The 26,681-nt window shown below is 46.8% G+C and overlaps 3 protein-coding genes across 3 annotated transcripts in view; 1 reads left to right on the top strand and 2 right to left on the bottom strand.

The window, feature by feature from the left end:
* LOC140119779 (uncharacterized) overlaps positions 1-26,681 on the bottom strand; it is a 654,457-nt gene that overhangs the window by 147,763 nt on the left and 480,013 nt on the right. The window lies entirely within an intron of this gene.
* LOC140119822 (uncharacterized) overlaps positions 1-26,681 on the bottom strand; it is a 661,039-nt gene that overhangs the window by 235,124 nt on the left and 399,234 nt on the right. The window lies entirely within an intron of this gene.
* The window catches only part of LOC140119734 (uncharacterized), a 71,074-nt gene continuing 61,608 nt past the window's right edge, over positions 17,216-26,681 (top strand). Inside the window, 2 exon segments of the mRNA XM_072139090.1 lie at positions 17,216-17,282; positions 18,711-20,942. Coding sequence (XP_071995191.1) covers positions 17,216-17,282; positions 18,711-20,942 — 2,299 coding nt within the window.

The raw sequence follows: 26,681 nt of genomic DNA, 5'->3' as shown, positions 1-26,681 counted from the left end.
CCACCTCCTGTGCTATTATTATTCCATTATTAGCGCCTGTCTACATCCCCCCAACAATTTAGAAACCCAAATAACGGATGACACAATTAGCTATAAGATTATTAACGCTTTTAGGACCCTTTTTGCAATTTTGCCAAATTCTGAGGCCAATAACGTTTTCATACTCCACTGCACGGATCTGTGTAAGGTTATATATTTTTTGTGGGTCGCGCTGACATTTTCAATTACATTAATTTTTTCTACGTTTTCGTTTATATTTTGGGACCTCCGTGACTGTCTGAAATACTGTACTCAAGTATTTATGTATGAAACAATGGAGAAAAAGTGGCAATTCGGACATTTGGCGGTTATTTTCCATCACAGTGTTCACGGCTGGGAATAATGTTTTATCATTTTTGGGATGTAAGGAAACCTGACATGTTTATGCTTTTTACTGTTTATTTTTATATGTGTTATAAGGTAAGAGCAGTGATTTAAAGCTAAATTTATTTTATATGTTTTTTATTTTTTACTAGGGCACTTTAACCCTGGAGGGTCTGATCGCTTGTACAATATAATGCAATACGACTGTATTAGAATATATTGCAATTTTACTTCTAATCTCTAACAGTCATTGGCAGGTTACTAGAGATCAGTATCCATGACTCTATGAGACTGTAGGCTGCCATGGCAACAATCGGAACCCTCCAGAATACGGGAGTGGTTGGCGGTTGCGGCCTAGGCACGCCGTGGTCACGGTGCTTGGTATGGGGACCAGAGGACTGTCCTACACCCTGGCAGGTCTCCAGCAGGTGGTGTGTGCAAGAAATATGGAGGGAGAGGCTGAGGTACTGGATCTCCCTGAGGCAACTCCTGAGTGTCTGTAAGATATATCCCTGTGTAATGGATGGGGGAGCCGTTGGTGTTACAGCCGAATCCAGGGAACAGATGGAGGCAACGTTGTGCAAAATAACTCACGGTTCTTTATTAGAACAACTGCAGGCAACGGGCCAAACTATCTGGTTAAGGATTCCGGATACAGGAGCATTCCGGATTACTGGAGTGGTCATAGAGAGTGATCCTCAGGAGTTGGTTCACCAGCCTGGTAGTAGGTGCAGGCTGGGAGGTAGCTGTGTCGAGATATGGAAGCTGCAGCTTTGTCCTGGGTGTTCTGTGTGTAGCACTGAAGGTGTGTGTTTGCTCAGATGGATGATGTGCTCTCTAGGGAGAGCTGGGTTCCAAGAGATGCTCCTCTAAGAGCTCTAAGAGATTTCTGGAAGTCAAGAGGCCTTGCCCCTTCCCGTCCAGGGGTTTTGTTATTCCCTGGTCAGGTGGCGGCTCAATGACCAATTACACTCCAGTTCACATGGAAGAATATCATTGGGTAACAATCATTACATATCTTAACCCTTGCTGTACAGGCAGGGTCGACCACTGCTAATTACCTCTATAGGACTGTATAATCCCTGGGGTGAGTTGTGCCCGCTCACCTGTAAGGAGAGACACAGACTGAGGGGCTTATTCGCAGCACTCCTCTGCCTGCACATTGGCAGGGGTGTTGCACATCCCTGCAGTACCACAATGTTATAGTATGTAGTGCTGTGTGAAGGATTCAAAATGGATATTGGTAAAGATGGCGGCTCGCCAGCAGCGCAGGGTGGTGCATCCTTGTGCATGTGCAAGATTTCACACTCCCTGCGCTACTGTCTACTGCCCAGCATGAGATTTGAAAATGGCGACATCACCGTCTCTCAAAACACTCCTGGGGCAGTGGCAGCCGCCCTGAGGCACAAATAGTAGAGTGGTTTTGCTGATAAAACAATTATAAAATTATGATAATGAAGCTCTGTTGCTCCTTTGCTGGGACTTGGCACTTTTCCTAGCACATTAGTTATGCATTGCACCAGAGAGTGATGTAATCACTGTTTTGTGCCTGTAGGCAGAAGTAATCAATTGCTGCACCATCCCCCAGCTGCTGTGTATGAGTCATCCAGCTCAGGTTTATTAGTCCTGTCTTGACTAAGCTCTGTGTGTAATGTGTTTATGTAGACAGACAGTCTGACCAAGCTTTACCAAGGTCCTGAATGTTAGAATAGTTTTTTCGGCAAAACCACTCAGCTCAGGGATTAAACAAGATATATTCCTGCATCAATGTAGCTGCAGTAGTCTCAAGGTATGTTTGGTTCTTAATGCATCAAATCAAATGGTAGATTTCCTTTAATTTGCATATGCAATAAAATGATTTTTTAAGAAATGTGCCCATGCAAAGATGTAAGAAATAAAGCTTGCTACTCTCGGCGACGGCACAGAGAGGTAAGTAATAATCATTTGTGCTTCAGTAATCTGATGGTACATGTCCTTTTAAGGAAACCTACCACATGATATGGTAGGTGTAAGATGGAAATACCGAGCACCAGCACGGGTGAGCTGGTGCCGGAGCTTATTTTTGTTAGTGTTCTATACTACTGTATCGCGTTTAAAACACTTTTTAAACTTTATAGCCGAAGCTGCTTCGGCGCACGAAGGTACGCGCTCGGCGCACAATGCGCGTGACTGTGCTCTGCTTCACTTCCTATGTAGCCGCGCGCACGGTCACGCGCATGGTGCGCTGAGCGCGTACCTCCGTGCGCCGAAGCAGCTTCAGATATAAAGTTTAAAAAGTGTTTTAACCGCGATATAGCAGTTTAGAACACTAACAGAAATAAGCTGGGGCACCAGCTCACCCTGAGCTGGTGCTCGTTATTTCCTTCTTACACCTACCACTTCAAGTGATAGGTTTCCTTTAAGGTCTTTCTGGCTACAAGCAAAGACTTAAGTGTATTAAGTTTTCAAAATTTAATACATAGATGTGCAATGCAGACAAAAGAAAACTACAATTCTCAGGAAAAAAAAGACATAAACAGTTGTAAAATAAAAGTGGAGTTTAGTGGGGGTTTTGGAGTCCTATCTACACTAAATTTGCAAGGATGACAGGCTCCCCCCACATACTGCTCAGCACATCTCTTTCATCCTGGATAGGGTGTTACATACATGCAGAATATTTGTGAGGTGTAACCTTATCTGATTCTTTTGATATAGTGTATGTGACTGGGTCGCCCCCGGCTGTGCAGGCTTCTTTGCCGAGTTGAGTTATAGACATCTGTCCCGACTCATTCTGATTGCAATTACCAAAGGAAGGAGAACTTCAAACAATAAGTCATGGCCATATTTTGTGCTTTTACCACAGGTTCCTATAAGGTGTCAGGACGTCACTGTCTATTTCTCCATGGAGGAGTGGGAGTATATAGAAGGACGCAAGGACCTGTACAAGGACATCATGATGGAGAATGGCCCACAAAGGATGCACAAGGACAGGAACCAGAAAGATTCAATGATCCAAGATCTCACCCTGGAGATGATCTCCTTGATAACCGGAGAGGTGAGAGTCTCCCAGGACACGGCTCTTATCTCTAGGAATAACAGCGGGAAATGACTGGAGAGGTGAAGGATTCTTAGGATCTATGTAGTGATCAGTGTCTCCCCATACACAGGATTACACAGTAGTGAAGAAGTCGTCTGGTGAGTGTGTGACCCCCCGTGTGTCAGGAGGATGGACCCAGAGCCCCATCACCGAGCCTCCACCTCATTCACTGATACATGAGCAGAAGATCCTAGAACTTACCTCCAGGATCACTGAGCTGCTGAGCGGAGAGGTGAGCGCTGCCGGGAATGCTGGGACATTGTACAATAACACAAGGGAGGGGTCTGGGTGATGACTGTGTCATTATGGGTGTCAGGTTCCTATAAGGTGTCAGGACGTCACTGTCTATTTCTCCATGGAGGAGTGGGAGTATATAGAAGGACACAAGGACCAGTACAAGGACATCATTATGGAGGACCACCAGCCCCTCACATCACCAGGTAAGAGGAGACCTTCCTGATTATAGAGGACAGAGCAGGTGTGAGGTCACCTCCTCCATCATCTCATCATCACATATAGACAATGGGGCTTCTGATCCAGAACGCTGGCGTAGAATCCCTGAAATAATCACAAATGGTGGCGTATCACTAGTATTTACAATTAATTTCCCCTTCACACCAGCGGGTATGGCAGGGCTATGGGGGGGGGGGGGGTGGGAAGGCACGGGTGGCAGTGGATCGTAGCAGAGAAATTCACCAGAGAGATGTCCCAGTCCTGAAGATTCAAATGGTTGTCCTATGGTGTTTCCCTTGATTACTTGAGGGACATAAATGTACAGTTCCTTTTATTCCAGAACACGGCAAAGGCAGCAACAGCAGGAAACAGAGAAACTGGTTCAGGGTTTCTGGTTGGATGGTGTTCGGCAAAGGTTCCTCTCAGCTTGGTATAGGGAGCTTCAGGCTGGAGATGGATGTGGAGCTGCTTCCGCAGTGCTCCGGGCAGGCCATGAAGGTGAATCCTGCAGGCCTTAGTTGTAGGTCTTGTGTCTGGGCTTGTAAGCCTTGTGCTTCTTATCCCATCTCAGTAAGGAAAGACCTAGAACTTTCCACCCCAAAAATACAAGCAGATATTAACCGGCTGCATTACTGGTTATAGATACTGGAGGGGCTCACGGAGTAGATCAGTCTCAATGATTTCCTATTATATCTAATAGGAGTTGTATTTTGCAGGGGTGCTGCATACCCCCTTGGTAATAGAAAGGGCCGCCCACGGCGTGGGTATGGACCTGTTGGGACCTGTTGGCTCAGGGAGAAGACAGTCCAGGCAGCGTGTCCAAAAAACAATAAGAAAAGCTCAATAAAGAAACCCCAATTAAAAACACCAGGGTACAGTTTGACAAATCCCTCACAGGTATTTGCGTGACATAATTACTTCATAGTCTGGTAAACATGCGTATACCTGTACGTTGGGAAAGTTCCACACGTTTCGTTTCTGTTTGCACCGGGCATTGTCACATTTGTATTGTGCGTTTATTTTAGTATATATAAAGTTGCACATAAATCTTTATTGAGTTTGTCTTGCTGTTTTTTGGACACACTGCCTGGATTGTCTTCTCCCTGAACCTTTTTGGATGAAATTTTATGTGTTTTTAACATATTTAATAAAGTTGTGATATTAATTGGAGCCACAAATTTTCTCTCTCGTTTTTCTCTCTTTTTGGATCATTCTGTTGGGGGCTAGGCTGGGGCTGGAAGACTATAGGTAAATGTAAGGTAAATGTAAATAAATGTAAATATAGGTAAATGTAATGTAAATGTAAATATAGGTAATGTAAGGTAAATGCAATGCAAATATTTGTAAGTCTAGCAGTGTAAGGTAACAGTGACATAAATAGATCTAAGACTGGTAGTGTATCATCAGACTGACACAAATACTACTAAGATTAGTGCTATAAGGTAACGGGGACAAATGGGTCTAAGACTTGTAGCATAAGGTAACACTTATACAAATATTATCAAGATTTGTGCTGTAAGGTAACAATGACGCAAATAGGTCTAAAACTAGTAGTGTAAAGTAACCATGATGGAAATACTCCTAAGACAAGTCCTGTAAGGTAATACTTATGCAAATGGTTCTAAGACTAGGGTTTTAACTGAAAGAAATTCCAACAAAATGAAGCGTTATAAACCAGTGACTAAAGATGGGCAAATTTGTTACATTTCGGTTTGTCCCGATTCGCCGAACTTATCGAAAAAATGTAATTCGGTACAAATCGAATCATGATGAATCACATTACAAAACAGGTATTTTCTGGCTGCAGGGAGCCTGTAGGGTGTTGTAGAACGTTGTTTAGGGAGCATAGGGAGCGTGGTTTGGTCTTCAAACAATGCTGTGTTTTAGTATGACACGCACATGACAGCCGCCACTCTTAGAATCGCTTTACTCTTCACTTCCATGGGCACTTACAGGGGCCAACTTCCCCAAATAAGCGAAGCGGGAATGCAGCCTGACAAGGTAACGTCTGTGCCAGCTCGAAAGGACTGAGCTGAGGGCCAAGATCCCACTATAACATCAAAGAGTGCACTCTTTTTACACTGACATCAGATGATTCCATAGATTACGACAGAACCTGTTCTGTTACACGCGGATACATGTGGAAAGCCCCCCAAAAGAGTGCAGAGGGTGTCGGCAGTAATTCTGCATTGACGTCACTGATCATTTTGCCCTTCTTTTCACATGTCAGTGTCTTCTTTCAATCGGTCAATAATCCATCATTATTGCTAAAGCCAAAAACAAACAGGAGTGGATCCAAAATATGATCCAGAGATGAGCAGCAAATGGGATACTTGCATGTCCTGTGTGTTCTGTATCCACTCCTGCTTTTGGTTATCAATCCTGAAGCTTTTCATCCTTCTGGCAGATGAAATGAAGGGGGAAACTAAACATAGTGGCAACGTCATAGAGTGGTGGAGGGTGAAAACAGCATTATGGAAATCACAGGGTGTTCCAGGGAGACATCGGTCAGTTGGCAGCAGCATGAGTAGGCCGCAGAGTGGCACAATGACAAATTATGGAGGTGGCGGAAACATGGTAGGCCACAAAGTGGTACAATGTAATTTGATGGCGCTATATAAATAAAGATTATTATTATTATTATTATTATTATTAATGCTAAGAGTGTAGAGGTGGCGGCAGCATCAGCAGCAGCAACAGTAGGCCACAAAGTGGCAGAATGATAAGAGAGTCGAGGCGGAGGTGGCGGCAGCAGCAGGAACCCACAGGTGGCAGCAACAGGAAAAGCCACAGGGTGGCACAATGATATAGTGTGGAGGTGGCATCAGTAGCAGCAGATTGGAGATGCTACATCCATTATACATTACAGTTTTCGTGAAAAAATCAGGCCTGTGACAAAAAAGAACTCCAAAGGTGCCACCAGCAGCATGAGGTCAGAGGTGTGGAGGTGGCGGCAACATGGTAGGCCACAGAGTGGCACAATGATATAGTGTAGAGGTGGCATCAGTAGCAGCAGGAGCCCGCAGGGTGGCACAATGAGAGAGTCTGGAGGTGGCGGCAGCAGGAGCCCATATAGCCAACAGCAGAGGAGGCCACATTGTGGCACAATGACGAAGTTTGAAATGAATTAGAAGTTGAAATTTTCCATTTTAATTTGTAGATTAGAGATGCCACATCCATAATAAATACATAGCAGCAGGAGCCCGCAGAGTGGCACCATGATATAGTGTAGAGGTGCCGGCAGCAGCAGGAGGCTAGAAAGTGGCACAATCACAGAGTGTGGAGGTGGGTGACAATTCCAGTCCCTGGTAAAGATGATAGGAGGCAGATGGAGCAACTGGCAGCAGATGTGTGGCATCAGGTTGGTGGCAGCATCAGAATAGTGGCGTCATGGCTGATCTAATCTGATGCATTAGGCATTGGTGAGTTGAAATACTGGCGGATCCAAGCCTGATTCATCTTGAAAAAAGTTCATTCTCTCCACATTACGGTTGGACAAGCGGGTTCTCCTTGGGGTAACGATGGCCCCGCCGCACTAAACACCCACACACGCATCAACTTTGGCTGCCCAGTAGTCCATGGGATCCTCTACCTGAGGTGGTAAAGTGCTGTCCAAGTAGGCCACCACCTGCTGGTGCAGGGTCTGCTCCATCTCCTGCTGCTGCTGGTTGCGGCTACCCCCCTCACTAGGTGGGTGAAGGAAGTTGCTTAATAAGGAATCCAGACTTAAGCTGCTGCTGATGGAGCTGCTACTGCTCCTACCCCCCCAGCTCCCCACAGCAGCCGTGGCAGTAGTACGCGAGCGATGACTGCCAGGAATCCCCCGGTCAGACCTGACAGAGGATGGACAATGTTGCACATAGGCAGTGGCCAACTGTGTGCACAGTATTTCTCTATAGTATGCCAGTTGTTTCTCCCTCTCAGCAGCTGGAAAAAAGTCACCCATTTTTGCCCGGTAGCGAGGGTCCAAGAGGGTGGAAAGCCAAAAGTCATCCCTATCCGGAGGTTGACTATTCGGCTGTCACTAGTTAGGCAAAGTAGCATGCTGCGGGCCATCTGCGCAAGTGACTCTGAGAGACTCCTGGCCTCCATCTCCACAGTATACTGCCACGGTTCTTCTGGGACATCTGTGTCATCTTTTACCTCCTCTGGATGCTCCTCCTCCTCCTCTCTTTCACTTCCACTCACCTGAGTCGAATAACCACTGATTTCACCAGACTCTGCTTGTGCTCCAATGTCGTCCTCCTCATCCTCCTCCAGTTCAGCCCCCACCGGACTCATGTGGCCATGAGATGTAGTCTCCACTTCTCCAGTGCCCTGACCAGACAGATTTTGCAGCATGAGTTCCAGGACATGAAGCAGTGGAATGACGTTATTCATCCCGCAGTCCTGGCAACAGACAAATAACGTGGCCTCTTCAAAAGGCCTGAGCAAACGACAGGTGTCACGCATGAGCTGCCAGTGGCTGACATCAAAGTTACACAGGGGAGTACTACGGTCCACTTGCATCATCAAAAAAATCATTAATGGCTTTTCTCTGTTCATACAGGTGGTCTAACATATGGAGGCTGGACTTGCAACGGGTGGAAACATTGCATATCAGACTATGTTGGGGTAGGGCGTTCTAACGCTGCAACTCGAGGAGGGTGTGCTTGGCTTTGTAAGAATGGCTGAAGTGCATGCACACTGTTCTGACCATTTTGAGAATGTCTTGCAGATGGGTGGAAGACTTTAGGAACCTGTTGACTACCAGACTGAACACGTGCGCCATGCAGACGATCCCTCCTCGGTGCAGTGCAGACACCATGTTCCTCCCATTGTCTGTCACATGGTTCCGATTTTTAGTTGTCGCAGAGAAAGCCACTCATTGATTTCTTGTTGCATGAAACAGAGCAGTTCCTCCCCTGTGTGACTTCGATCACCCAGGCAAACCAGATGTAGAACTGCGTGGCACCACTGTGCCCTGTACATGTGGTATGATGGAGCAGCACTTATGGAGGCTGAGGTGGTGGTGGAGAAGGAAGAGGAGGAGGCAGACACTGGCGCAGGAGCAGCAGTTTGACAACGTGGAGGAGAAAGCACCGTCTCTTGTGGAATTTGTTGATGTGGCTGGGCGGGAAGCACATTCACCCAGTGGGTTGTAAAGGACATGTAATGGCCCTGACCATAGTGACAGCTCCACACGTCCACGCTGCCGTGCACCTTGGAAGAAACTGATAAGCTCAAGGACTGGCCCACCTTCTGTTGTACATAATGGTGAAGGGCTGGCAGTGTCTTTTTGGAAAAAAAATTGCGGCTTGGAACTCTCCACCTTGGTTCGGCATAAGCCATTAGTTCTCTGAAGGGTGCAGAGTCCACGACTTGGAAAGGGAGAGACTGCAGTACCAACAACTTCGACAAGAGCACGGTCAGCTTCTGCACCTTAGGATGGCTGGACGCATAGAGTTGTCTCTTTGTTATCGCCTCGCTCAACGACTGCTGGCGCCATGCGTAGTGAGGAGCAGGAGCATCTGGACCGGGAGATGATGTCAAAGACAAACAGCTCCCTTCGGCAGAGGTGCTGGAGCCTTGACTTGCTGATACAGCATGTGTGCCACTACGTGCTGCTGCTGTTGCTTCACCTGTAGGATGGACCACATCTGACACCCATTTCTCCCAGGTCATTGGATTGTGATGCTGCATGTTTTGGCGCAGGGCCGTAGTGCCAAGGTTAGCTCCCTGGACACGCTTCACTGCTCCACCTGCCACCTTTCTGTCTGACATAGTAGTTTATAAACTACATGGATTTCACACGTAAATCTGGCTGTAAAGTAGAGCTCCAAAAAGGTATGGGAATGTGCGTTATACAGATACCCCACAACTGACACCCAAATCACTACAGCAGCTGCATAAAGAAATCGCTACTGCAGATGCATGAAAGTCAAACTGATTTCTTCCTATTTGATTTTGTCACTAAATAGAACTGCTATTTGGGGTATACAGATACCCCCATAAAGAATATCCAGGGATTGCAGCAAGAATCGCTACTGCACAGTACAATAGCAGCAGCTTGACGCTACATGAAGTGTGAAGTGCGAGATGTAAAATGGCTGGTTTTATAGGGCTGTGTGACATCACATAAGCCTGCCGGTTGCTGATTGGCTTACAGGTCTGCAGATGTCATCGGCGGTGTTCCTTTCTCCTTCCCAGAGTTCTCTTCCCCATGTAACACGTTGTTCTCATGTCCATTTAGCTAAAAAAAAAAAGAGAAGAAAAAAAACTACTTTGTTCCCGTGAATCACTATAAACTTCGGCTTCATGACGAATCAAATTTTTCCTGAAATTCTAACCAAAGTTAGAATCTTTAGAATCGATTCACCCAACTCTACCAGTGACACTTACTCATCGATCCAGGCACTAGGCGGTGATCTTCTTATATTCTTATCCATGACCTCCTTCCTTCTAAATATCAACTTTTCAAATTATGCTAATGATCCTGAGGGCTCTCCCCCTTTCCCTGCTTCCTCAGCACTTCCTACTGTATTCTTAGTGCTGAGAGAGCAGGGAGGAGGGTGAGACAGTGTAAGGCCATATCACAGAGGCCCCTGTCTTACTAATCAGTGGGGACTGACCTCATTAATGGCTCTGGAGGTCAATAAGGAGCCAGAGACTCCCACGTGCAGGATTATCAGCCAAGAAATCCTGGGAAAAGCCGTTACTGAAGACGGGAGGCTGATTGGCCCCAAGTGATGAAACATCCTGCACTTCTAGGGGTCATCTGGTTCCCGTTCAGTCATCAAAACACACATCACAGGGGCTCTGTGCCAAAATCTTACTACACATGTGACTAGGGGCATAGATCCTCCTGGTGATCCTCCTGCCGTGTAACCGGCAGCTTCTTGTCTCTTATCAGTCAGGGTCCGGGGAGGATTTACTTCTCTTTGATAGCGTTTCTATATTATGTCTACATTAACTCTTTACTTCCCTGACAGACACATTACTGGAGACTAGAGATGAGCGAACACACTCGTACAAGCTTGATGCTCGTTCGAGCGTACTCGTTAGCGTACTCGTAACTGCTCGTTGCTCGGACAAATACTTCGCCAGCTCGAGAAAATGGCATCTCCCGCCGTTTTGATTTTTGGCAGCCAGAAACAGAGCCAATCACAAGCCAGGAGACTCTGCACTCCACCCAGCATGACGTGGTACCCTTACACGTAGATAGCAGTGGTTGGCTGGCCTGATCAGGTGACCCTGGAATAGACTAGCCCCTGCCCGCGCTGCTCGCATCATTCTCTGTCTGGATGCCGTTAGGGAGAGAGCTGCTGCTGCGGCAGGGATAGAGTTAAGGTGTTATATTAGCTTACTGTTAGGCAGGAGTGAGTCTACAAAAACCCAACAGCCCTTGTTAGAGCTAGAATAGCGTTTTTTTGTTTGTTTGTTTGTTTGTTTTTTAGCTTGTGGGTGGGCTTGCTGGAATTAGTAGTGCAGCTAGTATCATATTGTGAGGAATTTGCAGGGAGACTTGGGAACGTTCTATTTAGCTCTTAGTGACACACACATCTCAAACATCTAAGTGGGACAATTTATTAGGGGTTTGATTGAATTAGGCACAGTCTGCCTTATTTTTTTTTTTTCAAAACTTAAAGTGACAAGCACACCACAAAATCCAGTTGTGTGCTGTCAGTGTAGGCTAGAAACTAGCCATACGAGAACCCAACAGGCCTTCTTAGGCCTACAATAGCGTTATTTATTTTATTTTTTTGTTGATTTGCTTGTGGCTGGCCTTGCTGGCACTAGTACTGCAGCTAGTACCATATTGTGACGAATTTGCAGGGAGACTTGCGAACGTTCTGTTTAGCTCTTAGTGACACACATATCCATCTCAAAAACCTAGGTGGGACAATTTATTAGGGGTTTGATTGAATTAGGCACAGTCTGCTTTTTTTTTTCTTTTTTTTTTGAAAACTAAAAGTCATCAGGCACAGCACAAAATCCAGTTGTGTGCTGTCATTGTAGTTTAGAAACCAGCCATAGCAATAGGATAGCATCGTTTTCTTAAAAAAACAAAAACACAAAAAAACACAAAAAAAATTTACAGTTTCAACTTTAATTTTGAAAATGTTGAACCCGAGGGCTAGGGGTAGAGGACGAGGGCATGGGCGTCCAACTACTGCAGGGGTCAGAGGCCGTGGTCCTGGGCAGGGTGAGACACCACCTGCTGATGAGGGAGCAGGGGAATGCCGCAGAGCTACACTCCCTAGGTTCATGTCTCAATTTACTGGGACCCGTGGTAGAGCACTGTTGAGGCCAGAACAGTGCGAACAGGTGATGTCGTGGATTGCGGACAATGCTTCTAGCCATTTGTCCACCAGGCAGTCTTCCACGCAGTCCACCCATGTCACCAAAATCAGCACTCACCTCAGCCTCCTTCCCCCCCAGTCTGCCCCCTCCCAGCAAAATTTGGCATTTGAACCGGCATACTCTGAGGAACTGTTTTCTGGACCCTTCCCAGAGTCACAAACCACTTGTCCGGTTGCTGCTGAGCTCTTTTCCGATGCCCAGGTATCCCACCGGTCGCAGTCTGTGGGTGATGATGACATTGTTGACATAGTGGAAGAAGTGTGTAAAGAGGTGTCGGATGATGAGGAGACACGGTTGTCAGACAGTGGTGAAGTTGTTGTCAGGGCAGGGAGTCTGAGGGGGGAGCAGACTGAGGGATCGGAGAATGATGAGGTGACAGACCCAAGCTGGGCTGATAGGCCGGGTGAATACAGTGCTTCTGAGACGGAGGCGAGTCCTCGACGAGAACAGTGGTGGGGCCAGACGGAGAGGCAGGGCCAGAGCTGGTGCATCAGCGCCAAATGTTTCACGTAGTGAAGCTCCCGTGGCGAGGGCTAGATTTTCGGAAGTCTGGAGGTTCTTTAAAGAAGCACCGGATGACCGACGGACTGTGGTGTGCAACCTGTGACACACTAGGATCAGCAGGGGTTCCACCACTACCAGCTTAACCACCACCAGTATGTGAAGGCATATGAATGCTAAACACCCCACTCAATGGAACCAAGGCCGTTCACCTCCGGCCGGGCACACCACTGCTCCTTCCCGTGTCATCTGCTGCCTCTGCTAGTCAGCCCCCTGCCCAGGAGCCTGGCCCAAACACCTCCAGTGCGAAAACCACACCTTTGCCTCCACGATCCTCCACAGCATCCACCAATGTCTCCATGCGCAGCGTTCAGCTCTCCATACCCCAGACGCTGGAGCGCAAGAGGAAGTACAGTGCAACCCACCCACACGTCCAAGCCCTCAACGTCCACATCTCCAAACTACTTAGCCTGGAGATGCTGCCCTATAGGCTGGTGGAGACCGAGACCTTTCGCAACCTCATGGCGGCGGCCGCCCCTCGGTATTCGGTCCCCAGCCGCCACTACTTTTCCTGATGTGCCGTCCCAGCCCTGCACCAGCACGTGTCAGACAACATCATCCGTGCCCTGACCAACGCCGTTTCTGACAAGGTCCACCTGACCACGGACACGTGGACGAGTGCTGCCGGGCAGGGCCACTATATTTCGCTGACGGCACACTGGGTTAACTTGGTGGAGGCTGGGACTGAGTCTGACCCTGGGGCTGCTCATATACTGCCGACGCCGAGGATTGAGGGCCTACCTCGGTCCAGGTCTTTCAGGCCTACTATGCCTCCTCCTCCTCCCACCCCTCCTCCACCTCCTCCTCTGAATTACCATCCGTGGGCATGGCGCCATCAGTCGCTAGCTCTAGGCACAGCAGCAGTGCCGTCGCTAAGCAACAGCAGGCGGTGCTCAAACTGCTGAGCCTAGGCGATAAAAGGCACACCGCTCAAGAGCTATTACAGGGCATCACAGCGCAGACTGATCTGTGGCTGGCACCGCTGAACCTGAAGCCAGGCATGGTTGTGTGTGACAACGGCCGTAACCTGGTGGCGGCTCTGCAACTCAGCAGACTGACGGATGTGCCATGCCTGGCCCATGTGTTAAATCTCATAGTTCAGCGGTTCCTCAAGACATACCCCAATCTGTCTGATTTGCTCGGGAAGGTGCGCCGCATCTGTGCGCATTTCAGGAAGTCCAGCACAGATGCTGCCACACTCAGGGCAGCGCAGCGCCGCCTCCAACTGCCCGCTCACCGACTGTTGTGCGACGTGCCCACGAGGTGGAATTCAACATTAACCATGTTATCCAGAGTTTACCAGCAGCGCAGAGCGATTGTAGACTGCCAGATGTCAACTTCCACCAGAACTGGTAGTCAGGTCAGTCAGCTTCCTCAAGTCTACAATGAGGAGTGGACGTGGATGTCTGATATCTGTCAGGTGCTGAGTAACTTTGAGGAGTCAACACAGATGGTCAGTGGCGATGCCGCCATCATCAGCCTCACCATCCCGCTGCTTGGCCTATTGAAAAACTCTCTGGTCAGCATGAAGTCAGAAGCTTTGCGCTCGTCACAAGAGACGGGGGAAGGAGATTCCCTTGTTGATAGCCAAAGCACCCTCAGGTCTGTTTCTCAGCGCATATCGGAGGAGGTGGAGGAGGAGAATGTTGGCGAGACAGAAGAGGGGAGCATTGCTCAGTCCTTCACTGTTCAGCGTGTATGGGCAGAAGAAGAGGAGTTGGAGGAGGAGGAAATGGAGAGTCAGGCCAGTGAGGGGAGTGAATTCTTGCGCGTTGGGACTCTGGCGCATATGGCAGATTTCATGCTAGGCTGCCTATCCTGTGACCCTCGCGTTCAAAGAATTTATTCCAGCACCGATTACTGGGTATTCACTCTCCTGGACCCACGGTACAAGCAAAATCTTTCCACTCTCATCCCTGGAGAGGAAAGGAGTGTGAGAATGCATGAATACCAGCAGGCCCTGGTGCACAAGCTGAAACAGTATTTCCCTTCTGACAGCGCTAGCGGCAGAGGGCGTACTTCTGCGGGACAAGTAGCGAGGGAGAGTAGGCGAGCAGGCAGCTTATCCAGCACTGGCAGGGGTACGCTTTACAAGGCCTTTGCCAGTTTTATGTCGCCCCAGCAAGACACTGTCACCTGTCCCCAGTCTCGGCAGAGTAGGGCTGATCTTTACAGAAAGATGGTGAGGGAGTACGTAGCTGACCATACCATCGGCCTAAATGATCACACAGCTCCCTACAACTACTGGGTTTCAAAGCTGGACATGTGGCACGAACTGGCGCTGTACGCCTTGGAGGTTCTTGCCTGCCCTGCCGCTAGCGTGTTGTCCGAGCGGATTTTCAGTGCAGCTGGTGGCATCATCATCGATAAGCGTACACGCCTGTCGACTGACAGGCTGACGCTTAGGGTACATTCACATAGCAGTATGTCCTCTCCGTGTGCTGGAGAGGAGGAGGAGGTGACCCCTCCTCCCTCCACAGAGCGGCCATGCCGCTATTGCCGTCTATGGGGACGTACATGTGGCCGCAAATTTGCGGCCGCATGTACGTCCCCGCAGACAGCCATGTGAATGTGCCCTTATCAAGATGAATAAAACCTGGATTTTTTAGGATTTCCATTCTCCACTAGGTGAAAGAAGCTCAACCTGAATAATGTATGCACTCCTCCTCCTCATTTTCCTCCTTCTCCTCCTCTTTGTACACTAAAGCAGAGAAAACTGGCTATTTTTTGGCTCTAGCTATAGTACTCTATGTATTTAATTTTTCTGGAGGGCCACCTACCCGGTCCTCTGGTTTGAAAACTTTTTTGGACTGCCACATACAGGCACTCAATCTATTAAATTTTTCTGGAGGACCACCTACCTGCTCCTCTGGTTTGAAAACTTTTTTGGACTGCCACATACAGGCACTATCCAGATTTAATTGTCTCTAAAGCAGCCTCCACACAGGGTCTTTTTAGCTGCCTCCACACGTTGTCTCCATTGCTACCTCCACACGTCATCTCCATACATCGTCCCCTTATCAAACGAGCTGTGTCAGGCAGAATTTTGGGTTGTTTTCATGGCTTTCGCATTAAACTTGTTAACTTTGTCGCCACCCTGCTGTGTTATCCACAAAATATACTGGCAAACTTTTATAATTTACCGATATTATTTCAGCGCTTCTTGCGCATCTGTTTACATTCCCCTCACCCGCCATAACCCAAACTTATAAGAACACTACTACACTTGATCTTATACAAAAGGTTCTTAGAAGTGCTGTTTGTAGCCCCCGCCTGCTTTGAAAATTATAATTTTTTCAAAGTAAACGCTTCTGGCCCCCAGACCCATTTTGGGTGGGGAGGAGCCGAGAGACAGCGGCTTGGACAGGTGAAAGCTCGCCTGGCAGCGGACCGCTAGCTCCATCCCAAGATTTGGCAGCCTCAGAGGCATCCATGCATGCTGCCCCTGCTGTTTCCTGTCCATTTCGCCTCCATGATCCTCCACAGCGTCCACCAATGTCTCCATGCGCAAATTTCAACTCTCTATACCCCAGACGCTGGAGCGCGAGAGGATATACAGCACATCATCCCCTTATCAAACGAGCTGTGTCAGGCAGAATTTTCAGGTGTTTCACCAGATACATAGTGGAACTCGGCCCATCTGTCGCCGCCATGCTGGAGACCTGAAGTTTCAATCATAGAAGCGCAATATGGATGCCTCATACTGTCACTCTTAATCATGGAAGTCGTCTCCATGGCTGCCTCCACATGTCGTCCCCTTATCAAACGAGCTGTGTCAGGCTCATTTTTCAGGTGTTTCACCAGATACGTTATGGAACTTGGTCACTATGTCGCCACCATGCTGTGTTATCGACTAAATATACCGTCAACCTTTTGTTCACATAGGAAATCATTTCAGCGCTTCTTGCTCACCTCCTTTGGTTCCTCTCTGCCACCCATTGGTTTGAAACCTGAGTCCATTTGGGGTATGTCGCCATGCCACTCTCTAGCCTGCCGCTGCTGCCGCTGCCTCTGCATGCCGTCTATAGTGTCAGGGTCAATTATTGGATGTTTTAGATGCTATCTTGCTTCATTCGGTCACTCTGTCATGGCCATGCTGTTGCCCATAATTTTGGCATAATGGTGCGATTAAGCAGCCTCAGAGGCATCCATGCATGCTGCCCCTGCTGTTTCCTGTCCATTTCCGTGGTGTTTCCATCCTTTTATGAGGTTCCAAGGTGTTTGGCCAAGCTTCCCTGTGCAGACCCTTGGTCCCCTTAAAAAATGCTCGAGTCTCCCATTGACTTCAATGGGGCTCGTTATTCACTCAGGCATCTGGAAAAGTTTGTCTCAAATAACGAACACCCGAGCATTTTAGTGCTCGCTCATCTCTACTGGAGATTCATTTCTCAGCCAAACTTATCACAACCTGGAGACACGATGGCTTCCAATAGATACGACCACCGGGACTTCATTTTAGTCTCTTATCATCGATTTCATGGAAAGAGTAAAATATAGAAAACATCATCTCCAGTATAATACAATCTATTATATACACTCACCGGCCACTTTATTAGGTACACCATGCTAGTGACGGGTTGGACCCCCTTTTGCCTTCAGAACTGCCTCAATTCTTCGTGGCATAGATACAACAAGGTGCTGGAAGCTCCTCAGAGATTTTGGTCCATATTGACATGATGGCATCACACAGTTGCCGCAGATTTGTCGGCTGCACATCCATGATGTGAATCTCCTGTTCCACCACATCCCGAAGATGCTCTATTGGATTGAGATCTGGTGACTGTGGAGCCATTTGTGTCCAGTGACCTCATTGTCATGTTCAAGAAACCAGTCTGAGATGCTTCCAGCTTTATGACATGGCGCATTATCCTGCTGAAAGTAGCCATCAGATGTTACAGGGTACATTGTGCTCATAAAGGGATGGACATGGTCAGCAACAATACTCAGGTAGGCTGTGGCGTTGTACCAAGGGGCCCAAAGAGTGCCAAGAAAATATTCCCCACACCACCACCACCAGCCTGAGCCGCTGATACAAGGCAGGATGGATCCGTGCTTTCATGTTGTTGACGCCAAATTCTGACCCTACCATCCGAATGTCGCAGCAGAAATCGAGACTCATCAGACCAGGCAACGTTTTTCCAATCTTCTACTGTCCAATTTCGATGAGCTTGTGCAAATTGTATCCTCAGTTTCCTGTTCTTAGCTGAAAGAGTGGCACCCGGTGTGGTCTTCTGCTGCTGTAGCCCATCTGCCTCAAAGTTGGACGTACTGTGCGTTCAGAGATGCTCTTCTGCCTACCTTGGTTGTAACGGGTGGCGATTTTAGTCACTGTTGCCTTTCTATCAGCTCGAACCAGTCTGCCCATTCTCCTCTGACCTCTGGCATCAACAAGGCATTTCCGCCCACAGAACTGCCGCTCACTGGATGTTTTTCCTTTTTCGGACCATTCTCTGTAAACCCTAGAGATGGTTGTGCGTGAAAATCCCAGTAGATCAGCAGTTTCTGAAATACTCAGACCAGCCCTTCTGGCACCAACAACCATGCCACGTTCAACGGCCTCAAATCACCTTTCTTCCCCATACTGATGCTCGGGAGAACTGCAGGAGATTGTCTTGACCATGTCTACATGCCTAAATGCACTGCCGCCATGTGATTGGCTGATTAGAAATTAAGTGTTAACGAGCAGTTGGACAGGTGTACCTAATAAAGTGGCCGGTGAGTGTATATTTATCATATCAGAAACTTGGAAGACGTAGAATTGGGTTTCTAGGATCTAATTATTTCTAATTAGCGCTTAGTTATTATTATTAGTTTTATTTTAGTAAAATTATTGTCCAATTTGTATCAGCAATACAAGATGTTGGGAGTTTTCTATCCATAACTGACCCTTCCCTTTACTTCTGCTTGTAACTAGGAGAAAGGAAACTCACAACTTTCATTTCTTCACTAAATCTTTCAGGAGATGAAAGTACAAGAGGTTCCCATGGACGTCCCCCCTCATCTCCTGGTGGTGAAGTAGAAGATAATCAGTCACATCTTTCCTCAGAGGAGGGAAATCCTGGAGAACAGAGGAAGTTCTCATGTCCGAAATGTGAGAGGCGATTTACCCAGAAATCTAATCTTGTTATACACCAGGGAACTCACACAGGAGAGAAGCCATTCTCATGTCCTGAATGTGGAAAATGTTTCAGACGTAAATCTCATCTTGTTATACACCAGAGAACTCACACAGGGGAGAAGCCATTCTCATGTCCTGAATGTGGAAAATGTTTCAGACATAAATCATATCTTGTTATACATCAGAGAACTCACACAGGAGCGAAGCCATTTCCATGTCCTGAATGTGGAAAATGTTTTTCCCAGAGAGGAGAACTGGTTATACATGAGAGAACTCACACAGGAGAGAAGCCATTCTCATGTCCTGAATGTGGAAAATGTTTCAGACGTAAATCGCTCCTTGTCATACATAAGAGAACTCACACAGGAGCGAAGCCGTTTTCATGTTGTGAATGTGGAAAATGTTTTTCCCAGAAAAGAGAACTGGTTATACATGAAATAACTCACACAGGAGAGAAGCCATTACCATGTAATGAATGTGGAAAATGTTTTAGCAGCAAATCATCTCTGGTTAAACATTATAGTAATCACACAGGAGAGAAGCCATTCTCCTGTACTGAATGTGCGAAATGTTTTAGTCACAAATTTAATCTTGCTACACATCAGAGAACTCACACAGGAGAGAAGCCATTTTCCTGTCCTGAATGTGCAAAATGTTTTAGTCACAAATCTAGTCTTATTACACATCAGAGAACTCACACAGGAGAGAAGCCATTACCATGTAATGAATGTGGAAAATGTTTTAGCAGCAAATCATCTCTGGTTAAACATTATAGTAATCACACAGGAGAGAAGCCATTCTCCTGTACTGAATGTGCGAAATGTTTTAGTCACAAATTTAATCTTGCTACACATCAGAGAACTCACACAGGAGAGAAGCCATTTTCCTGTCCTGAATGTGCAAAATGTTTTAGTCACAAATCTAGTCTTATTACACATCAGAGAACTCACACAGGAGAGAAGCCATTACCATGTAATGAATGTGGAAAATGTTTTAGCAGCAAATCATCTCTGGTTAAACATTATAGTAATCACACAGGAGAGAAGCCATTCTCCTGTACTGAATGTGCGAAATGTTTTAGTCACAAATTTAATCTTGTTACACATCAGAGAACTCACACAGGAGAGAAGCCATTTTCCTGTCCTGAATGTGCAAAATGTTTTAGTCACAAATCTAGTCTTATTACACATCAGAGAACTCACACAGGAGAGAAGCCATTTTCATGTACAGAATGTGGAAAGCGTTTTAGTGATAAGTCATATCTTGCAAAACATTATACAACTCATTTAGAGGAGAAGCAATTTTCATGTGCTGAATGTGGGAAATGTTTTAGTCTCAAATCAATTCTTGTTACACATCAGAAAATACACACAGGGGAGAAGCCATTTTCATGTGCAGAATGTGGAAAATGTTTTTCCCAGAAAGGAGAACTGGTTATACATGAGAGAACTCACACAGGAGAGAAGCCATTCTCATGTCCTGAATGTGGAAAATGTTTCAGACATAAATCATATCTTGTTATGCATCAGAGAACTCACACAGGAGCGAAGCCATTTCCATGTACTGAATGTGAAAAATGTTTTTCTCGGAGAGGACAATTCTGTATACATGAGAGAACTCACACAGGAGAGAAGCCATTCTCATGTCCTGAATGTGGAAAGCGTTTCACACGTAAATCGCTCCTTGTCATACATAAGAGAACTCACACAGGGGGGAAGCCATTTTCATGTACCAAATGTTTTAAATGTTTTTGCAGCAAACCAGCTCTGGATAAGCATCAGAGAACTCACACGGGGGAGAAGCCATTTTCCTGTCCTGAATGTGCAAAATGTTTTAGTCACAAATTTAGTCTTTTTAGACATCAGAGAACTCACACAGGAGAGAAGCCATTTTCATGCACAGAATGTGGAAAGCGTTTTAGTAATAAGTCATATCTTGCAACACATTATAAAACTCACACAGGGGAGAAGCCATTTTCATGTGCTGAATGTGGTAAATGTTTTAGTCAGACATCAAATCTTCGGAGACATCAGAGAACTCACACAGGGGAGAAGTGATGTTAATATTCATAGTGTAAGAAACGTTACCAGCTTGGAGCCCTCTGATTGGATATCTTTCCTTAGGATAGGTTTTGCTGATGCCGGCTGTATATAGTTTATCTACTGTGGATACGGAAAGTATTCAGACTCCTGTGTGCAGTATCATCCATCACCAATGCACACAGCACCAGGCGTCTCCTCTCTATCTCACAGATCTGAGTTACATACATGGTCTCTCTATAACATACAGTCACGTTTTATACATATCTCAGGGATTATCTGAGAACCTAAAGGAGAAGAATAATAACAAATCTATAGAAAAGAGCAGCAGGACAAACCTGACATATTCCCTTGGAGAAGTCTCCGCCTCCCCGGATAATGGTGACGTCTCAGCCTGAGACTATAGTCACAGCCTCTCGTGTTATTGGGACATTTCTGTCTTATAACGAGTCATTGTTACGGCAGCTCAATGTGTCCTGATAGTATATGGAGACTGGGTCCAGTTTTCCCGCTTCTTGTTACAATTATTCTGCGTTCCCTCAGCCCCGGATGTAGATGTTTCCATTAAACAATGACTATTATTGTACGAGTCCGTTCTGTAGAGGCAGGTATCGGCGTAGACCTCCAGTGTTGGGCAATGGAGGTAAGTGCGGTGGTGGTCACATGGGACACTATAGTCCGCTCCTCAGCTGGGACCTCTAGGAGACCCATTCCTAGTGGTACCAATCCCGGGGAAAGACCATCGGCTCCCATCATTCCCTGCCAGATCTTTGAGCTACGACTGTCACAGAGACAAAAAAAATTCTGACTTGGGTTACAATTATGAAAAATACAGTTCCGACTTACATACAAATTCAACTTAAGAACAAACCTACGGAACCTATATTGTACATAACCCGGGGACCGCCTGTACTTCACATCTTTCACTAATTGTCAGGTTCGCTAGGGAGAATGCTGGTACTTTTGGTTCTTCTGGTGGTGCTAGCAGCGTTCTCCGACCCCCGGCACGTATCCGCACAAACTCCGCCTTTCGTCCCGGGTAGCGGCTGCTAAGATCTTGCGCTGTCTAGGAGTTGCTGGGACTTGTGGTACCTCTGCATGATGCCTGGTTGTTCTGCACCATGAGGGGTTAATTCCCAGAAGTTGTCCAGCTCCTATCAGGTTCTGGAGGTTCTGGCTGCATAAATTGCAGGTCACTAGTCTCCTGTGCCGGTGTGTGAAATCCCTTCATCACTCGCTCTCTGCATTAGGTGTGACTTGCTCTGTATCTGTATTGTTGTTACCTCGGCTAGTTTCTGACATTGACTCTTTGCCTTCTGATTTTGCTATTGACGTTCCCTCTCGTTGTGACTCTGGCTAGTTTACCATTCTTTTGTGTTTTATGTTTGTCAGTCTGTTTGTGTTTCCCTTCCCACACTTATCAGTGTATTTCAAGTCTTCAAGTAGTCGCCCCACGGTTTAGCGTGGGGGGGCTATAGGAAGCGACAGAGGTTGGGGCAAGCTCAGGGCACACTATCCCCTGTCTTTTGTGTTACCCAATCCTAACAGAAACACTGGCCACACATAGGTCTGCATCCTTTATCCGACCTGCTACATTCTCTCCTCCCATGGAGCCTTTGTCAGCTGTGGTCGCTCAGGTCCATGTTCAGAGTCTGTCTGCCCGTCTTCAAATGCAGGTTTCAGGGCAGACAACATCGCAGGCTCCACCACCACCTGCACCAGAACCTAAGGTTCCTCTCCCTGACTTGTTTTTTGGTGACCGTAAGAAATTTTTTTCATTTAGGGAGGGATGTAAACTTTATTTTTCTTTACGCACAAAGGGTGGGCGTGGTCATTTCTCTTTTGCGCAGTGGTCCGCAAAATTGGGCCTTTTCTCTCCCACCTGACTCTCCATCCCGCTCTTCTCTTGACGCTTTGTTTTCTGCTTTAGGCCAGATTTATGACGAACCTGACCGCCGGGCACTGGCAGTTTCCCACCTTAGATCTCTGTGTCAGGGAAAACGGACAGCAGAAGATTATTGTGCCCAATTCAGACAGTATGTGACTGACTCGCAATGGAATGACTGCGCCCTAAAAGACCAATTTATGTCCGGACTGTCAGACCGAGTACAGGACTTAGTCTTAGCTTATGCCGAGCCTCAGACATTAGATGAAGCTATGACTCTGGCCGTCCGAGTTGATCGTTGCCTACGATCCAGGCGATCACCTCGGGTGTCCCCTGACTGTCAGCCAGCGGCCAGTCTGTCTCCAGGTAGTCCAGAATTGGAATCCATGGAGCTGGATAGCATCTCTCCTGCACAGCGGAAGCAACATCGAATAAGACGTCATCTTTGTTTCTGCTGTGGAAGTCCTGACCATCAGATACACACCTGTTCCAAGAGGCAGCAGCAGGAAAACTTCTGCTCCTAAGCAGTTATCGAGGGGACTGCCGGGAGCTCAGGTACTCCCAATTGTGTCTAGAATGTATTTACCTTGTACGGTTAAGTTTCAATCTGTTTCCTGCACTGGTCTCGCCTTCTTGGATTCAGGTGCTGCATCTAATTTCATTGATTATAATTTTGTCTCTCAGTTTTGCATGTCTTTGATTCCATTGTCCACTCCCATCCAGATGTCGGGTGCGGATTTGACCCCTCTACAGGCGGTTGATTAAATTCCGAACCCCGCAGATAAAGCTTATGGTAGGAGCTATGCATGAAGAATGGTGTTCTTTCCTAGTTATGGAAAACTTGTCTGAAAATGTCATTCTTGGTCTACCCTGGCTCCGGATCCAAAATCCGGTAATTAATTGGGAAACTCTGGAGCTGGTTCATTGGGGTCCTCACTGTAAGGATCACCTGACCAGAGTTTCATTATGTACAGTGGTGGCGGAAGATCAGAGTCTTCCAGGTTTTCTCTCTGATTACTCAGATGTGTTTTCAAAACCCTTGTCCCAAGTCCTTCCTCCTCACAGGGAGTTTGATTGTAAAATTGACCTTCTTCCTGATGCTAGATTGCCAAAGGGTCGTATATATAACCTGTCGGTACCTGAACGGGAGGCACTGAAGAGTTATATTGATGAGAGTTTGGCAATCGGACATATCCGTCCCTCTGAGTCGCCCACTGGGGCCGGGATCGGATGGTGGTTTATGGCCGTGTATTGATTATCGAGAATTAAATAAGATAACGGTAAAAAACTCAGGTCCTCTCCCCTTGATCCCGGATCTCTTAAATCAGGTTTCTGGGGCCCAAGTTTTCTCTAAATTAGATCTGAGGGGCTTATAACCTGATTCGCATCCGGGAAGGGGATGAGTGGAAAACCGCATTTAATACACCTTTGGGGCACTTTGAATACCTGGTTATGCCCTTTGGTTTGAGTAATGCCCCAGCGGTTTTACAAGGGTTTATGAACTCCATCTTTCATGATTACATCGGTGTGTTTATGGTGGTGTATCTGGACGATATTTTGATTTTCTCTCCTGATATGATTTCTCACCAGCAACATCTCCGCCAAGTACTTACCAGGTTGCGCAAAAACCACCTCTTCGCTAAGCTGAAAAGTGTGTTTTTTGCGTCCAGAAGGTTTCCTCCTTAGGTTATGTTGTGACTCCCTCTGATGTACAGATGGATCCGAGTAAGGTTCAGGCGCTCACGGACTGGGTTCGGCCTACCAATCTTAAGGCCTTACAATGTTTTTTAGGTTTCACTAACTATTATCGGAACTTTATTAAAAACTTTTCCGTGATCGCCAAACCCCTCACGGATCTAACCCGTAAGGGTGCTGATCCAAACAATTGGTCCCCTGCCGCTTGCTCTGCGTTTGAAACTCTAAAAGCGGCATTCTCGTCAGCCCCGGTTTTGGTTCAACCTGACCTCTCTCTACCGTTTGTTGTGGAAGTTGATGCCTCCGAGGTTGGAGTAGGTGCAGTGTTGTCTCAGGGGTCTTCCACTCTCACCAGACTTAGGCCCTGTGCATATTTCTCTAGAAAGTTTTCTTCTTGTGAGAGGAATTATGATATTGGTAATCGAGAGCTCCTTGCCATTAAGTGGGCATTTGAAGTCTGGCGACACTTTTTGGAGGGAGCTCTTCATCCAATAACTGTGCTTACAGATCATAAGAACTTAGTATATTTGGATACTGCTAAACGCTTGAGCTCACATCAGGCTAGGTGGGTCTTTTTTTTCTCTCGCTTTAATTTTGTGTTTACCTACCGACCTGGGTCAAAGAATGTGAAGGCTGATGCCTTGTCCCGTAGCTTCGGGACTCCTGAGCTTCCAGAGGCTACTGACAGTAATATTTTGTCTCCAGGTGTTGTGTTGGCAGCTGTCTCCTCCCCCCTCTCCTCTCAAATTTTAGCAGGACAAAGATCTTCACCTAAAGACCTTCCGGAAGGCAAATTATTTGTTCCTCTTTCTTGTCGTTTGAGAGTGTTGGAGGAGACGCATTGCTCGGTATTGGCAGGTCATCCTTGGATCTCTTAAAGAGAAGTTACTGGTGGCCTCACATGACTAATGATGTGCACGCATTTGTCCAAGCCTGTCAGGTCTGTGCGTGAGGAAAGACTCCCAGGAGACGTCCTGAGGGGCCTCTTCTTCCGCTTCCAGTTCCCACCAGGCCATGGTCTAAAGTGTCTATGGATTTTGTCACTGATCTGCCAGCATCTCAAGGCTATACAGTGATTTGGGTGGTAGTGGACGGTTTCTCTAAGATGGGACACTTCGTTCCATTAAAAAAGTTACCTTCAGCTGAAGAATTGGCTGAATTGTTTATAAAGAATATTGTACGCCTCCATGGTATACCAGATGATATTGTGTCAGATAGGGGCGTACAATTTGTTTCCAGATTTTGGCGAGCATTTTGTTCTAGACTGGAAGTTAATTTGTCGTTCTCATCGGCGTTTCATCCTGAGTCTAATGGTCAGTCCGAGAGAATGAATCAGGAGATGATTCAATATCTGCGACTCTTTGTCTCGGACAGTCAGGACCAGTGGGTGAAATCCCTTCATCACTCGCTCTGTATCTGTATCTGTATCTGTATCGTTGTGACCTCGGCTAGTTTTTGACATTGACTCTTTGCCTTCTGACTTTGTTCTTGACGTTCCCCCTCGTTGTGAATCCGGCTAGCTTACCATTCTTTTGTGTTTTATGTTTGTCAGTCTGTTTGTGTTTCCCTTCCCACACTTATCAGTGTATTTCGAGTCTTCAAGTAGTCGCCCCACGGTTTAGCGCGGGGGGGTTAAAGGAAGGGACAGAGGTTGGGGCAAGCTCAGGGCACACTATCCCCTGTCTTCTGTGTTACCCCAACACTAATATCCTTAAATAATAGTCGATGAGTTTTCTCCCACATCCGACCTATGGAGGAAATCCCTGTTTTTTCCAGTTATTAAGTTTTTTAATAAAATATGGTAAGTACCTACCTGGCAGATCACCAATGTGTAACGCGACCAATGGAAATCTGGTTGTATATGCAACACCCCTGCCAACGTGTAGGTAAGGGGGTAGTTGCTAATAGCGCCCTCTACCTGTCAGGACCCATCTGGTGATCCTGCCCAACTCACCCAAGGGATAATGCAGGGAGATCTCAGGTATCTGCAGCTGTAGCCTCGGCCTGGAAAGGCAATAGTTAAATGAGTGTAAGATGTTATCCAATTATGTGGCTGTATTGTACACTGGAGTGTGATTGGAGAGGTGCTACCACCTGACCAGGGGGAGGATAAAACCCCTGTACAGGGCGAGCACATGGTCTTAGTCT

This window comes from Engystomops pustulosus, chromosome 2, assembly GCF_040894005.1.
Source record: "Engystomops pustulosus chromosome 2, aEngPut4.maternal, whole genome shotgun sequence".
NCBI classification, from domain to species: Eukaryota; Metazoa; Chordata; class Amphibia; order Anura; family Leptodactylidae; genus Engystomops; species Engystomops pustulosus.
Note: the sequence above shows the minus strand (reverse complement) of the source record. Positions and strands in the feature narration are given on the sequence as shown.